This window comes from Onychomys torridus, chromosome 11, assembly GCF_903995425.1.
Source record: "Onychomys torridus chromosome 11, mOncTor1.1, whole genome shotgun sequence".
NCBI classification, from domain to species: Eukaryota; Metazoa; Chordata; class Mammalia; order Rodentia; family Cricetidae; genus Onychomys; species Onychomys torridus.
In genome coordinates this window covers 82,427,190-82,445,043 of record NC_050453.1, presented here as the reverse complement: position 1 = coordinate 82,445,043, position 17,854 = coordinate 82,427,190, and the positions used below count along the sequence as shown (strand labels likewise).

The following is a 17,854-nucleotide window of genomic DNA, read 5'->3' as shown; positions in this document are numbered from 1 at the left end:
TAAATATCACACCAGTCTCACTGATACTTATTAGTTTATTGTCAGTCAGTCCTGCCTATAGTTATAACCTACACTTTAAAATAAATTATTTGTGTGTTTGTGCATGTGTTTGCATGCATATGTTTGTGTTAGTTCAAGTGACTACAGAGGCCAGAAGAGGGGAAGAAGTTGTTGGATTTCTTGGAGATGGAGTTACACATGGTTGTGAGCTCATTCACATGGGTACTGGTAAATCCTCTGGAGAGAGCATGTGCTTTTAATCATTGATAGATGCTGTGGGATGTTCTGTATGTTAAATGTATTGCTCTGATTGGTTAATAAATAAAACACTGATTGGCCAGTAGCCAGACAGGAAGTATAGGCAGGACAAGGAGAGAGGAAAATTCTGGGAAGTGGAAGACTGAGGAGAGGGACACTGCCAGCCACCACCATGACAATTGAGATGTAAGGTACCAGTAAGCCACAAGACATGTGACAAAGTATAAATTTATAAAAATGGGTTAATTTAAAATAAAAAAATAGATAACAAAAAGCCTGCCATGGCCATACAGTTTATAAGTAATATAAGCATCTGAGTGATTATTTTATAAGTGGGCTGTGGGACTGTGGGGGCTTGGCAGAAGCTGGAGAGAAAAACTCCAGCTACAGATATATTTCTTTAAACACAGCCCACACTTTTACAGAGACAGGATGCCTAGGTTTTGAAGTGTTTTAGGACAACTGGGGAGAAATAGACTCAATGCCTAGAAAATAACAGAAATCCATCTGTGAACAAATGAAGTAAGAGCTGGTACCTTAAGAAAACACCATAGACTAGTACTTATACATAGTAGAAATTTTTTTCTGAGTTCTGGAATCAGGTCCATCCAACATTGTAGTTCCAATAGATTCAGTGATAGCTTGTTTTCTGCCATAAAATGGAATTTCTTCCAAACCTTCACACAATAAAGTTTACACACATGTATACACACACACACACACACACACACACACACACACACACACACACACACATGCACACACAGAGAACACAGAGACAGAGAAGAGAGAGAAAGAGAAGAAATAAAAGTTTTGCCTTTGCTGTAGTTACACAGTTCCAACACATGAGTTTTGGAGGGCATATGCATTCAGACCACATCAGGTGGCTTTGCTATAAAAGGTGGTAATGATTGGGATGCTAAGAGGATAATTCAGAACTCTATCTGAACTTCTTACAATTTGTACACCATAATCTTTTAGAATCAGTGGGCTGGGATAGAGTTCTAGAGTTTTGAAGTATTGGCATTCTGGGCTACATTATGATTTTTCATTGGAATTAGGGGATGCTTGTTGAATTATAAGGTGTTTAACAGCAACTCTGACCAGTACTCACTAAAGGCCTGCAGCACCCTATCCATACCACATCTGTTATAATAATTAAACAATACTTTACATGATGTTAAATGCATCCCAGGTGGCAAAAGTACTCTATACTTTGAAACGTGTGTGTGTGTGTGTGTGTATTTAACCTACATTGTAAATCTAAGAACATGAATTGACCTATCTTAGAAATAAAATTATTTCCAATAATCTTTTTAAAAGGTTGGCTCACTGCCTAATCCTACATATCACTGCATAATTAAGTTACCCTCAAGACAAATACCCACCTATAGGTTATGCAGAAACAAATGTCACAATAAATAAGAAAACGAGCTTCTAAATTTAGCTACTCACTTTAGACTTTTACATCATTCTCTCTTCCACTTTAAATGGGGGTAGTGATATGCTCAACTTTCAACATGTTCAATCCAAAGTGCTGGGCTCTGGAAAAGATATCAAGGGAGGGATAGACAGAGAATAGAAAGGAGGGAAAGAAAGAAAAGCAGAGGCAGGGAAGAAGGAAGAGAGGGACAGAGAGAGAGAAAGAAAAAGTGGAAAGACAGAGAGAGGGAAGGGGAGAGAAAACAACTAAAGGAAGGGAGGAATGAAGGAAGGGCTGGAGGAACAGGTATAAACAGAACAAGAAGAAAAAGAAAGACCAGACCAGGGGTGGGGACAGGGCATCTATTCTTGAAAACACTGTCTCTATTATTTTAAGTTGGGTACTCGAAAGTTGATTAAAAGATATGCAAATAAAGAAAATGGATTTTCATAAGTATTTGAAATCACTGTATAAAATCACATGTAGATTTAAGATCCTTTTTATATAGAAAGGAATCCCCAGAGCAATACTCTGTACTATTCTTCATTTTCATTAAAATAAGATACTGTTCTAGGATTCTGAATTTAGCAGCTGTTGGTATATGTGTTTCTTGCCACCCTCATAAAGGATTTTAATGTGTAATAACATAGACTATACCTCATTTCTTCTATGGTTGGATGCATTATTTATATTTAACTAACTTTGTAGCATCTTCATGTGCATGGAAGTCATAATTGGAGCTATCAATTTTTAGTTTATAGGAAACAAGACTCTCTTTATTTTTAATAGTGCCATTTACCTACCAGCCTTTCTGCAAGGGATTTGAATCATTTAGCTGTTTTATTTCAGCACACTTGTTCGTCAGAACTGTGAAAAGATTCCTGTTTAAAATGAATCTTCCTGAAAGCTCATCTAAGAATGCTGGGAACTTAGCTGCATCCCCACAGCTTAGTTCCAGATGTGTGTATGGCTCAGAAATTTAAAACAAACAAACAAACAAACAAACTCTCAATATCTATGCATGGGATTGATTTATCAGTGAAGTGAAAATTAGCATACTGATCATAATAAATCAGAAAATACAATGATTGAATGAAAACTATGACAGCTGTTTTTCTGACAGTAATACTTAATGATTCTGGTAGCCCTCACATCACAGGACACTTTGCAACCACAAACTGAAATTACTTTGTGCATACATCTTGATTTAAGAAACATCTACCAACTGTTTTTTTTTTTTTTTTTTTTTTTTTTGAATACTGACTTTTTGGATCTTCTTTGTAGAAAATGGAGTCTGATGTCCATGATGTCCCTACTCTCACATAAGGAAGACAGGGTAGTGAGTGCTCTGCAATCTGGCACCATAAAGACAATCCAACTGTTTGTGAGAAGTTGTCTGTAAGGAAGACCTTTGTTTCAGAGCAACTTTTAGTAAAGGTGATGAGTTCATTCAAGCTAAACTGTTAAAAGATCAACTCATTTTAAACCCAGTTGTTACAAAAGTACTAACTATCCATGGCCAGATAGATTCTCATGTAAAGTAGTGAACCAAGTGAGATAGTAATCCATAGAACAATTTAGAAACCCACACAAGAAAAAAATGAATATTATTCCGTTGAAATGGTTTGGTCTAGAAAACTGATAAGGAATTTAAAGATATGGACTCCGACCAGGATAAGAAAAATTCATTCAGAAAAAAAAGTGCAGCCACTACGTGGGGGTGATTGGGCAATAGACACAGAGGAAGCTCCAGAATACATACAATTACAGAGTTCCAACTGGACAAATGTGTGTTTTATTTATAATTACAGGCTCTCAAATTAACTCTGCTGGTAAAATTATCTTTGCTTCTTACCAGGATGTCATTCAAGCACCTGGCTTCCTTCCCCACCTCCCCCATGAATACAGCTGTGCATTTTAGTCAATAATAAACTTAGAAGGAAACTGGAGTGTAACTAATCCCCAACTAGGAATGAAATTTTCGTCTGTGAAGCTTGACAGCTCCTTGTATTATTATGGCCAAGTTATTGGCCAGTCTGTCCGTTGGCCTACGTCCAAGCGTAACCTAAACTCTGTGGAAAATGCTCAAGTGAGTATAACAGAAACATGGCCCAACCTGTTTTGCAATTGAATTCCCAAGCTTCAAATTACACACACAGGTGGTGGTAGTATGACAGTGAGGGTTTACTGACTGTTGATTCCTACTTCTTTGATCAGATTCCTTCATGCCTCTTGCTCCATAGTTGTTCCTATTTACACTCAAGCAGAAGCTTTCAATTAGTATAGCTGACTAGTTTATTTTGCTGTTGAAGTTGTTCCCAGTATATTAATCTGGATATTTTGGTTTTGTTTTTCTATGACAGCAATCTCAGACAGTGGTGCCTCAGGGTCCCAAAGAAGTGCTTATCCAATCCTTTCTCAGCTCTTAAGGGTAACTGATTATTCCAGTCTTTCCGCTGTTGTCTCGCATCGCATCCCCCAAGAGTGTCTCTGATTATTTGTAATTACAACTCCTTTCTGCCACATTTAGATGTTTTACAGTTGTCTTTGTCCAATAACCAGAAAGTCAGAACATAAGTAAGCCCAGACAGATCTTCAATAAAGGGGCTTCTAAACTTCCACCAAATCTAGTCGAGCTGTTCCTAGAGCAGCTGCCAAGCCGACCAGACTCACACTCAGGAAGTCTCCTTCCCAAGGAGCCCCTGAAGCGCGGGGTCCCCTGAGCCTCCTGGTGAAGTGCAGCTACACTCAGGCCTTCTCCGGGGCCTCACAGGTCTCGGTAGCACCCCGCCCCCGCTCGCAGGCCGGCGACGCGCCGCTCTCCCTCCCCAAGACTCCGCCCCCGCCCCGCCCCAGACACGCCTCTCTGATCAGGCCCCGCCCCCGCCCTACGGCCCTAGTCGCCTTTTCTCGCCCTCCGCTGACTGGACAACCGCAGCTAGCTCCGCGGCTGGTCGCCGGCCGGGCGACATCCGGGCCTTGGGTCGCGGCGCGCAGCAGAAGACAGCGCCTCTGAGCGCCCGCCGCCCACGGGTTGTCTTCCGCCACCGGAGCCGCCCCTGCGAGCGACTAGCAGTCCTCCTGGGCGGGCGTGTCAGGGTGTGGAGACTTGGCCCTGAGGAGACTCCGCACCGGGAGGGGCTGTGGCGCTTGGGAGACCCCGCGCCGAGGAGACCCCGGCGCTGAGGAGACCAGGTGCGCATTGGAGACCGCGCCCGGCAGCTGCCCGCGCAGCTCTTGGTCTCCGCAGGCCCGCCTCCCGATAACAGCAATTTCTTGAGCTCCCTACCTTCGCCTTTGTTGGGGCCCAGGTCAGCTTGAAGACCCTGTCGCAGGCTTGAGGTAAGCTTACTTGGCCATCTAGATGTCTCTAGTCCCCACTTCACAGTCACAGATCAGAAAATGGGGAGCTGAGCAGAGGGCGATGCGCTCTAAAGACACGAATTAAAATATGCAACAGGCGAGGAGGGAAGGTCAGGAGACTACTAGAAGTGTTTGTTTCCTACAGAAAGGAGACTTGTCTAACACTGAAACTTAGTGAGGTTCTTCCAAATCCAAGACGGGCTGAGAGGCCTGTTCCTTAAACCTGAGTCTGTTCGCCCTCTGGTGGCGAGGATGTTGCCTTCAGCTACAGGTGAGCCACAGTCTATGTTTCCTTTCCTCAGCCTCCTGCCCTGTCAGTCTCAATTTGTCTTCAGAAAAATGACTTTTCTCATAAGCGACTTTCTGATTCATTAAAAGCTAAACTTTGAACCATAATTTGAAAGGGTCATTTTGACTTTTACCTTTCATAACCAAAATAAAGAGAATATTTTATTCGTTTTCATGATGATGACATGTGAATGGAAACATGTTTAAATAGCTAAAGCTAACACATTGAGATATGAAATATGTCTTGTAGTTCCTTCTCCTCTGCTAATATTAACTAGGATCCAAATGAGTATGAAAAATGGGGGAAAACATTAGAAAAGTTAAATTGTAAATAATATCAGGTGTTAACTGATTCTCACGTTTTTATTAAATGACTTAAACTGTTTAAATCATCAGTTAATCTACACTCTCAGGATACCTGTAGCCTTCGAAATTTGCTTTTTTTTTTTTTCCACCCAGAGAGGAGTGTCATGAAAAAGGAACAGAAAACAGTCTTCAGTGTTGCTGAAAGGGAAATTTTCTTTCCCAGTTGGTGGTTATGATTTGAAGAGGAGCACCTAGAGATTGAAGAGCTTAGATTCCTCTAGAGGTGCAGATAAACTTGATAAAAGGAAGATCTGGAAATACTTTTAAAAGATGTTTGAAATGAAGGCAGAAATTTCGATCATGTGTATCAACCATGTAGGCATCTGAACACTTGTTCAGAATATTTTCCTCCCCAAAATGGAAGAAGAAACAATTCACAAACCACAGTGCATAAGACTCTGATAGAAACAATAATGAAGTTTGGTCACTCTGAGAATGACAGTACTTTATCATTTTCTTTTTGGGAACAAACAGAAACACCATGAATGTGTGGTGAGCTAATCATGAAGGATTGTTTCTTGTGCTTCTTTCTACAAATGACTTTATTTGAATTTTGGGATTTTTTTCTCTCTCTTTTTCTCTGATTTTATATGTTAATTAGATTTACATAAAGGAAATAAATGCAGGATTCACGGTATTTTCTGACTACACTGCTGTTTTCTGTACATTATGGAGACATTGGAGGCATTCATATTTCTTGAAGCTTTATTTTTTATGGAAGCCAAACTTTGCCGGGGACACAGAGATGTGATGTAAGTTTTTATTTCATATCAACTTTCCTTGCTTTGGATAAGCTGAATGTCATCTGGATTTCACAGTCTATGAAGTATAAGGTCTGATTTATCGTCTTCAATATGTTTATAATAACGAGATGAGAAACACATTAAACACTGTTTAACATGTATGCCTAAGGAAAAGATCTTCCTGATGGATCATGGCGTTAATGTTTACAGGACATTTCCTATTTTTAATAATGATGATGTTTAGTTTTTCTACTTGCGAAGAATCTGTGAGCAATTACTCTGGATGGGCAGTTTTCACAGATGATATACGACAATTTAAGAATCATAAAGTACAAGATTTCAAGCCCAACCAAAAACTTCATCCAAATTTGTATTTTGATGCTGGGGATATACAAACAATGAGACAAAAATCTCATACAAGCCATTTACATCTTTTTAGAGCTATCAAAAGTGCAGTGACAATTATGCTGTCTAATCCAACATACTACCTACCTCCACCCAAGCATGCTGATTTTGCTGCCAAGTGGAATGAAATATATGGTAATAATCTTCCTCCTTTAGCACTGTATTGTTTATTATGTCCAGAAGACAAAGTTGCCTTTGAATTTGTCTTGGAATACATGGACAGGATGGTTACCTACAAAGACTGGCTAGTTAAGAATGCACCAGGGGATGAGGTTCCAGTTGGTCATTCCTTAACAGGCTTTGCCACTGCCTTTGACTTTTTGTATAATCTCTTAAGTAATCAGCGAAAACAAAAATACCTAGAAAAAATACAGATTGTTACTGAGGAAATGTATGAATATTCCAAGATTCGATCATGGGGCAAACAACTTCTTCATAATCACCAAGCTACAAATATGATAGCATTACTCATAGGGGCCTTGGTTGCTGGAGTAGATAAAGGATCTAAAACAAACATATGGAAACAAGATGTTGTTGATGTTATGGAAAAGACTATGTTTCTCTTGAATCATATTGTAGATGGCTCTTTGGATGAAGGTGTGGCCTATGGAAGCTATACCTCAAAATCAGTTACACAGTATGTTTTCTTGGCACAACGCCATTTTAACATCAACAACTTGGATAATAACTGGTTAAAAATGCACTTTTGGTTTTATTATGCTACACTTTTGCCAGGCTATCAAAGGACTGTAGGTGTAGCGGATTCCAATTATAATTGGTTTTATGGTCCAGAGAGCCAGCTAGTTTTCTTGGATAAGTTCATTTTAAGAAATGGAGCTGGAAATTGGTTAGCTCAGCAAATTAGAAAGCATCGACCTAAGGATGGACCAATGGTTCCTTCCACTTCCCAAAGGTGGAGTACTCTTCATACTGAATACATCTGGTATGATCCAAAGCTTACCCCACAGCCTCCTGTTGACTTTGGCACAGCTAAAATGCACACATTTCCTAATTGGGGTGTTGTGACTTATGGGGCTGGACTGCCAAATACACAGACCAATACCTTTGTGTCTTTTAAATCTGGGAAACTGGGAGGACGAGCTGTGTATGACATAGTTCACTTTCAGCCATATTCCTGGATTGATGGATGGAGAAGCTTTAACCCAGGTCATGAACATCCAGATCAAAATTCATTTACTTTTGCCCCCAATGGGCAAGTATTTGTTTCTGAGGCTCTTTATGGACCAAAGTTGAGCCACCTTAACAATGTATTGGTGTTTGCCCCATCACCGTCAAGCCAGTGTAATAAGCCCTGGGAAGGTCAACTGGGAGAATGTGCTCAGTGGCTCAAGTGGACTGGTGAAGAGGTTGGTGATGCAGCTGGGGAAGTTATTACTGCTTCACAACATGGAGAAATGATGTTTGTGAGTGGGGAAGCAGTGTCTGCTTATTCTTCTGCAATGAGACTAAAAAGTGTCTATCGTGCTTTACTTCTCTTAAATTCTCAAACTCTACTTGTTGTTGACCACATTGAAAGGCAGGACACTTCCCCAATAAATTTGGTCAGTGCCTTCTTTCATAATTTGGATATTGATTTTAAATACATCCCATACAAGTTTATGAATAGGTATAATGGTGCCATGATGGATGTGTGGGATGCACACTATAAAATGTTTTGGTTTGACCATCATGGCAACACTCCTGTGGCTAATATACAGGAAGCGGAACAAGCTGCTGAATTTAAGAAAAGGTGGACTCAGTTTGTTAATGTTACATTTCATATGGAATCCACAATTACAAGAATTGCTTATATATTTTATGGTCCATATATCAATGTTTCCAGCTGCAGATTTATTGACAGTTCCACTTCTGGACTTCAGATTTCTCTAAATGTCAATAATACTGAACATAGTGTTTCTGTTGTAACTGACTATCAAAACCTGAAGAGTAGATTTGATTACCTGGGATTTGGTGGTTTTGCCAGTGTGGCTAATCAAGGCCAAATAACCCGATTTGGTTTGGGGACTCAAGCAATAGTAAACCCTGTAAGATATGGTAGAGTTATTTTCCCTTTTGGGTTTAAATTTAATATAGCAATTGGATTCATTTTGTGTATTAGTTTGGTTATTTTAACTTTTCAGTGGCGGTTCTACCGTTCTTTTAGAAAGCTAATGCGCTGTGTGTTAATACTTGTTGTTGCCTTGTGGCTTATTGAGCTTCTGGATGTGTGGAGCACCTGCACTCAGCCCATCTGTGCAAAGTGGATAAGGACTGAAACCAAAGCAAATGAGAAGACCATAATTTCTGAAGGGAAGCATGTAGATATGCCTGATGTTGTTATTACCTCACTCCCTGGTTCAGGAGCTGAAATTCTTAAACAGCTTTTTTTCAACAGTAGTGATTTTCTCTACATCAGAATCCCTACAGCCTACATTGATATTCCTGAAACTGAACTTGAAATTGACTCATTTGTAGATGCTTGTGAATGGAAAGTATCAGATATCCATACTGGGCATTTCCGTCTTCTTCGAGGTTGGCTGCTATCTTTGGTCCACGACACAAAACTGCACTTGCAAAACATTCATCTACATGAAACCAGTAGGAATAAACTGGTCCAATATTTTGCAGCTAAGGACAAAAAACGAAAATTGAAAAGGAGAGAGTCTTTGCAAGAGCAAAGAAGTAGAATGAAAGGAGCTTTTGATAGAGATGCTGAATATATTAGGGCTTTGAGAAGACATCTAGTTTATTACCCAAGTGCTCGTCCTGTGCTTAGTTTAAGTAGTGGTAGCTGGACATTGAAGCTTCATTTTTTTCAGGAAGTTTTAGGAACTTCGATGCGGGCTTTGTACATAGTAAGAGACCCTCGAGCCTGGATCTATTCAATGCTATATGGTAGTAAACCAAGTCTTTATTCTTTGAAAAATGTACCAGAGCACTTAGCAAAATTGTTTAAAATAGAGGAAGGTAAAAGCAAATGTAACTTAAATTCAGGCTATGCTTTTGAGTATGAATCACTGAAGAAAGAATTAGAAACATCCCAATCAAATACAGTCTCCTTACTATCTCATTTGTGGCTAGCCAACACTGCAGCTGCTTTGAGAATAAATACAGATTTGCTGCCTACCAGCTACCAGCTGGTCAAGTTTGAAGATATTGTTCATTTTCCTCAAAAGACTACTGAAAGTATTTTTGCTTTCCTTGGAATTCCTTTGTCTCCTGCTAGTTTAAACCAAATACTGTTTGCCACTTCTACAAACCTTTTTTATCTTCCTTATGAGGGGGATATATCACCATCTAATACTAATATTTGGAAACAAAACTTGCCTAGAGACGAAATTAAACTAATTGAAAATATCTGCTGGACACTGATGGATCGTCTAGGATATCCAAAGTTTATGGACTGAATGCTGCAGGTCAGCAAAAATTTGCACTAATGAGTCCCAACCTACTTTGTGGATATTAACTAGATAACTTTGTTTATTCTTGTACACTTGTGTATGTGTGGGGAGAGTGTGTGTGGGTTCAGTCTGTTATTTGCACAGAGAAATACTTTAAAAAATAGGCATCATATTTGGCCTAGCAGGATTTATTTTTATGTTACCACTTTCCTTGCCTTGGTTTCTGAATTTTTTTCTGCTCAAATGTTTGTGCTACAGAGGTATATATTATGGGGGTCTGGGAAGATGGGAAGATTTTAATATACTTTAACTTGCCTTCTTTGGTAACTGTGCTAATCTATCTTGGGACCTCAAACACTACAAAAGGCCTTGCAATTGCTGCTTTACCCAGTCATCTCTTGCTCTTAAGATGGACTACAAAGGTTCCTTATCTTTTGAAAAGTTCAATTACTTATCCTGCACAAAGGAAAAATGAAATAAAAAAAATTGAATTTCTTTTACTTTGTATAGTGTTCACTGAAATCACTGGGGAAATTATAAAAGTTTCTATTAGAATTTTTAGAACATATAGAATAAAGGCTTTTTTTTTTCATTTCTTACTCAAGAAATAAGACTGAACTGTGGATGCTGAAATTCAGTGAATTGTTTTGGAAATGCTTCTCTATTCAAAAGCTCATTTGCCTCCATCACAGTATTCTCACCCTATCTAGCTTTTCTGTCACTGTCAACAAAATAGGCAGTAGATAGTAACTACAAAACTCCTAGCTTTAGAAGTCCCAACAACTTCTGCTGATTAATTTTGTGTTAAAGACTGACACAGACTTATAATCAAATTTAGTTTTGTGGCATTACCATTCTATGGCTCAAAGTAAGGAGCAGCAATTTGCTGCCAGTGGTGAGTTTGTTGTTGTTTCTGGTGTTGGTGGAGTGGGGTGGGGGTGGCATGGGTTGGGGCTGGAAACAGAAAGCTGCCTGACTTATTCTGTATCCTCTGAGTGAATTTACAGGCTGCCAGTGTCTGCATAAATTGAAGCCAATTGAGAGATGATGTCTGAGGCATCTGTTCCCTTTACCATCTGCATCTTATTATAAATGTAGTGAACATAAAATGTGGTTCATTTTACTTGGCAATTTCAGAAATAAAAAATGCTATACTATTAAAAGCTAGTGGAGTAATTATAATGTGTTGGGTGAACATTATCAGACAGCATTGGGATTTGATGAGAATCTATGCAGATTGCAGTCTTCTTCCTGATGTTTCAAACTACAGTCTCCTCAAGTTCTCTAACATTTGGAGGCTGCTACTCTGACTTAGATAAAAGTGGTTCCCTCAGTAGTTTGTTATTATATCTAAATGATACAATTTTTAGAGTGATAAAGCTGTGGATATGTTACATTCCAGCTGAATCTAACTTAGCTGTCATTTCTTTTCTTCTATTATGGCATGAGTTGAGACTATTAAATGTCCCCCACATTTGGTCTTCCCACATAGGACTCATAATTTCCCTCTCATGTTAAAGTGAATAGAAATTAATATAGATTGAAGACTCATTTACATTTTTATTTTGAAGGAGGATTACTCTATGTCAGTTTTGTCAGCAAACATAAAATTGCTACATGGATGATAACACTATTTCCATTATTGGTCAGAGTCTCATTGCTTTCAATTTCTAGAATATGATTTTAGTCAGATCAAGTAGGAAAGTTATGGGGTGAAAGAGAACTACATCATACTAAGGTAAGAATTAGAATGAATACAGGCACAGAGAAGACAATGAGAGCTATTTCTGCCTTTTTTTTTTAATATTGTACACAAAGGCACCCATGTACAGAAGGTGGTCAATAGATTATGTGGAGGAAAAGGGGAAGAAGAAAATCTCTAGAAAATAAAGTGAGTAGTTTTAAGAAGCGATATGGGAATGTTTTACTGATAAGTCACAGTGGAACATAGCTTTTAGCTCCATAGAGCAATTCAGAGCTAAACTTTCTCACCTCAGAGGAAATAAGAGACATCAGCCATTTTCTTAGTTATTTCCATAATGAAAGTCTGAAGAAGACTTTGCAGATACCCTCAGAGGAGTATTGTGTATGAGAAAGGGGACCACTGAATTTGCCTGCAAATGCTCATACCTAAGCCCTGTTGCCTTACAATTTGAGTACTTAAAGTGAGTGACACCTCTGGTATTTTGAATACCCTCTAAACTTATTACCAACTTTCAATTAAGATTATCATTTTTTATAGCTTATGAAGAATAAGAGACTTTTAAAATGTCATGTCGTAAAAGCCACACCTTTATCCATGTCCTCAAACTTAAGCTTACTTGATACAACTCATTAAAAATAATTTGGAATTATTGAGAAATTAGGCAATCAACTGACAAAGTAGGGAAACATTGGTAATGAAGTATTCAAACATTTCTAACAAATACAGACTTGATCTAGATGAATAGATAATAACCCATCCTAAAGCTAAACATCATTTAGAGTTCAATTTTTTTTTAGAAAAACTGGATGTTAAGTCTATGAATATGCTTAAATGTATATTTTTTTTGGCAAGAGGATACAATGACATGTACATATTAGGCCTCAATTACACATAAAACACATTTAGTTTCTTGAAACAAGCTTAAGAATTAACTGTCTCCTAAGAATAAAGCAATCTTTTATCAAGTTTTGAGAGATGATGTCAGGAACTGTCAAGCTACCCTCTGCAAATGTCTTCAAAGAACCATTTTCTTGTCCCTCACATACTAGCACACCTTAAATATTCCAAATTATGTTATGTTATAATATCATTGACTGAACTTTCAATTGATATCATTGATCAGAAAATTTTCTGCATCATGATGTATGCACATTCTGATTAATGTATGAAGCCCATCATTTAATTTGGAGTAATATACTATAGTTTTACATACAATCTTTGATTGTAACTAGGAGAGCTTTCAATGATGAAGAAAAATGTAGACGAAAATATCACCCAGATATAAGGATGCTTAATATTCTAAAATATTCCAGGACATTGAATATTGAAACATTTCTTATTAATTTATTTTGGCTAAATTGTCTAGTGATTCTATTTATTTTACATTGTTTTTGCAGGGAAAAAACTAAGTAATTGGCAAGATCTAACTAAATGACTTAAATTTTGATGACAGACAATTTTGTAGATTTGTAACATTCTTAGCCTTGTTATTTTTCTATACAATTATGTGTGTTTATGTTGTATATAATGTAAATAATATGCTTAGTTTATTCAATTTTCAAAGTAGATTCAATGAGGTCTGTAGACGTAGGAATTTCAGGTTTTTTATTTTTTGTTGTTTCATACATTTTTCCAGTCACGCAGGAAAGAAAACAAACTAAAGATCATAAATAGGACTCCCCAATTGGTCTAAAAATGAAGAACTAAAAGCAATTTGAAATAATTCTGTCATGCAACTCTTTAGGTCTTTGGATCCATGGCAGTGACATTTTGTATGTCACTAAATGAGCACAAGTTGGAGAACACAGGCATGTTTAATATTAACATCTATTTCTACAAGTTCACCTAATATACTTGGAATACTCCCACTTCAGTGATTGCCAACTCTCCTACTCTGCTAACTTTATTCTAAGACATTGTCTATAATCTTAAATAATAAGGATATGTCTGTGATGCTCATGTGTGCTCTACACCCTGCCACCGTGCCATGCTAAGTTTTTGTGTTACTTAGCACTCTAATTGGCACACCAAAGAACAGTCACAGTGAAGACCTTTTAACTTAAGTATTATGACTTGGCATATAAATACAAAATCATTGGTTTTTCATATGTAACATATATACAACCCTTACAATACTATGTGGTGTATATATTACATATAAATTTGAAATTCATGTCAAATGATTTGCTTATATTAAAACTGCTAAGTGATTTATTCAAATACTTACATGGGCAGTTTTTCCAATGCCAGAGTTTATATTTCATTCACTTGAATAAAACCATTGGTACTTATTTAACACCCCTGTCAAACTAATTTAATATGCAATTATAAAAATGGCTCAAACATTTAGTATCAAAAGATTCTTGATGAAGAAAAATGCTGAGAGAGGATGGGTTGAAGAGAGCATGAACTTTCTAGTAGTAGCAGTGGAAAGGAATCTTAATTCATTTTCCTCTCCTTTCCATAATACTATCACAACCACAAGTGCCTCCAGGTAGCAATAATACCCAGCATTAAGTCTAAGTCCAGGGAATGTAATGTGAAAACTGTACCATCGACCTTGCATCCTTGGAGCTGACCATGCAATCAGAATTTTCAAATATCCTCCCTTAAGAGAGCTTATACTAATTTGAAGTATATGGTCCTTTCAATTCTATGACTAAGAGTCGACTCAATATATATGAATGATTTTTTTAATACAGAAAAATGTGTTGCATTTTTTATTTCCTGTCTTGTGCACAATGCTAAAAAGGAAAAGAGAAAAAATGAAAATGAGAGAAGGAAGCAATTATGGATGAGAGTGAAGGAAGAAGGCAGGAAGCATTTATTCTTATTGTGTTCACATTATGATATAAACTATTTAAAAAGCAATTGAAACATTAGAGTGGATAAAACTTGAAAAAAATGCTACAATCTTTGCACTTGTTGTTACATTGCAGTTGCTTTCTCATTTAATGCTTAAACTAGTTCTACATCTCTGCCTCTTTTGATGTGACGTCTTAATTCAAGTGTGTTAATCTGGATATTAAATTTCAGATGTTCCAAATTTTCAGATTCCATAATTTATTGGTATCTAGAATGCAACAGAATTACAGCTGGTTTAAGTGCACAAATCTCTAGATTTATCAACACAAACTGAAATGTACATACATTTGCAGTTATTACTTTCGCTTTCAAAACAACTATACAACTACTTAAAATACCTTGTTGAACACAATAAAAACAAATATGTTTGTGTATACATTACAAACCTCACAAAGCTCCATTAACTTGTAGGTACAAGGTTTCTCTCTTTATGATGGGTAGAGTAAGTTTTCACAAGTTTTACTTCAATGTTTCCTTTATCTTTTTTAATTTGAATAGAAAAAATTATATTAAAATTTTTTTATATAATTTACTTAAGCCCATTTTCTAGTCAAACTTTTCTAGATATGACTTCCTTAAAGCCTATTGGAACATTTTTTAAAGGGTGAAAATTAATAGAAAAATATGCCCTTTTAGTAATCATCTAGAATTCTCTAAAGAAGAGAAAGAAAGGAAAGGACTGTTTATAATTGATTCGTATGCTCAAAAGAAGGCAAGCTCATGTGTAATATAACTTTTTCCAATGATAAAATACTTAAATATTTTCAGATTAATTAAACATACAGGATTAAGGTATGTAGATCAAGGACAATATATTTTATAATTTAATATATTATTGAGCTTCACAAGCATGCAAAATCACAATTGCATGGTTAATATGTTTATTTTTGAAGTATTCCTTTTCACATATTCAAACTTCAAGAAATAGCTGGTTCAAAGTTTGCCTTCAATATCTGTCACTTGACTTTGAGATTTTTCATAACATTTTGTATTAATTTTTGTGGTATATTAAGTATAGAACTCTCTGAATTCAGGTACAATGGATTCAGTATCTCAAATTTATTCTATGTCAAAAGTATAACCTGCATAATATCAATTTTAAATTTATGTTCATGCTTTCATTTTTAAATATATTATTGTGATTGTCTACATTGAAAACTATTTTATATTTAATTTCTCCATTTTCTAGGTATCCATGAACTTGGACAGTTTAAAATTATGCGAATATTGTATGTGTGTATGTCTGTACATGTATTCATGTATATTTACACAACTATTGCATATACACAAATTGCTAAACATTTCTTGGTTAATGTGAAAGTGCATCATCATTGGTTTAACCCAATGATGATACCACACTGTATTAATTACTACACTTACTGATAGCTTCACAATCTGATGGACTAGAATATATTATTTTCTTCTTTCTCATTGTTTTGCTTCTTTTTAAGCATTTATTTGACATTCGCTTTAGCATTAAGTTATCAAAGTTCCATAAAACAAAATACTTAAAAATAATGCATCTTAGTAATAAGTTCATTGCATTACTTTTGGTAGTATGGAAATTTATACTAAATTAGTCCTTATTCATATACATTACATGTTTTTCCTTTTCTATTTGTCAATCTTTTGACAGAATGTAAATTACTGTAGTCTACATACTGTTATTATAGTGGATGCTATTTATCTTTAATTATGTACTCCTAATTTTGCTAAAATAAAAAAATTCAATTCATTTTATTTTTGTTGTTTATATTCTGTCAGGGATCTAATGAAATATTCTTATTAATTTGGTAATCCTAAATTCTTTTGAAACATATGGTCTGCCATGTATATTTAGTGAGAATAACATTTTCTTTTTTTGAACCTTACCACATTTTAATACACTTTATTTTTATGGCTTCTTGTAAAATACTAAATGAATTTTGTAACGGTAGATCCTCCTGGACAGCTTCTTGCATTTCACAATGGATTATAATCCATTCTAACTGTATTTCACAGGTTTTCCTTATTAAGATGTGATGTTGTTTTCTATTCCTAGTCTGTATTTTGACTTTATTGAATATTTTGCCTTTCCCTATCTAGCCATAATTTTTGTTGTTTATCTGTTAATTTGTTGTAATAACTGAAAATACTTTTTCTTTAAACCTACCTTAGTCTCTATGACAAAACCAGCCTGAGAATAATTTATTTTATTTGTTGCTGTATTGTGATGGTTAGTTATTAAGATATTTGCATACATACTTATGATAGTAATTAGCCTGTGTACTTTTCAAATCAACAATGTACTTGTCACATAAAGTAAACTGGGGATGGTCTATATTTATGTTTTCTAAAAGACTATAAATTGAAATAATTTAATATTCACATATCACACAGACTTATCTATAAAACAACATGGATATTTTACTTTTTATATGGAACTATAACACCATATAAATGTTATTTGTACTTCTGGGCTTATTTTATTAGCTCCTGCATTTCTGATTTACTATATTTGGAAAAAATTATTTTTAAGTATCTGTTCTCTTAATTTTTCAAATTTACTTGCCTAATTTGTTCAAAGTGCTTTTGTTGCTGCCTTTCTTCATTCATCTCAAAAACTACCTTTTAAAAACACATCTTTAATACTGAGTATCTAAACCTTACTTCTTAATTAGAATTTATGTGTTATATGTCTATCCAATAATTAGCTTTTATCATTGTCTTCTGTTTTATTTATTTAATATTGAATTAACTTTAGATTTTACATATTTTTACTATTTTATAAGGTCCTATTGTGTTGTGTTTTGTACCTTTCAAACATTTTTGTCAATGTCCTCCATCAAAATATTAGAGGTATCCATTCCTTTTGCAGTGCCATGGATTTAGAAGATATGATCTCTGTCTAGATTAGCTCGGTCAGGAAGTGGGGCTAGTTATGTAGAAGGAGGTAAAAGTAGATACTGAATTTGTGATTGGTATAGAAGTAGCAATGACTAATGTCAGCACTCAATTGGCAGAGGCAGGTTCAGGCTATTCAGTTCTACATAATAAG

At 36.0% G+C, this 17,854-nt stretch overlaps 1 protein-coding gene across 1 annotated transcript; it reads left to right on the top strand.

The window, feature by feature from the left end:
• The first annotated feature begins 4,581 nt into the window (after nucleotides 1-4,581).
• Dsel (dermatan sulfate epimerase like) lies at nucleotides 4,582-14,683 on the top strand. Its single transcript, XM_036202522.1, has 2 exons — nucleotides 4,582-5,023; nucleotides 5,792-14,683. The coding sequence occupies exon 2, from the start codon at nucleotides 6,633-6,635 to the stop codon at nucleotides 10,251-10,253; it is 3,621 nt and encodes a 1,206-aa protein (XP_036058415.1). The 5' UTR covers nucleotides 4,582-5,023; nucleotides 5,792-6,632; the 3' UTR covers nucleotides 10,254-14,683.
• The last annotated feature ends 3,171 nt before the right edge of the window (nucleotides 14,684-17,854 follow it).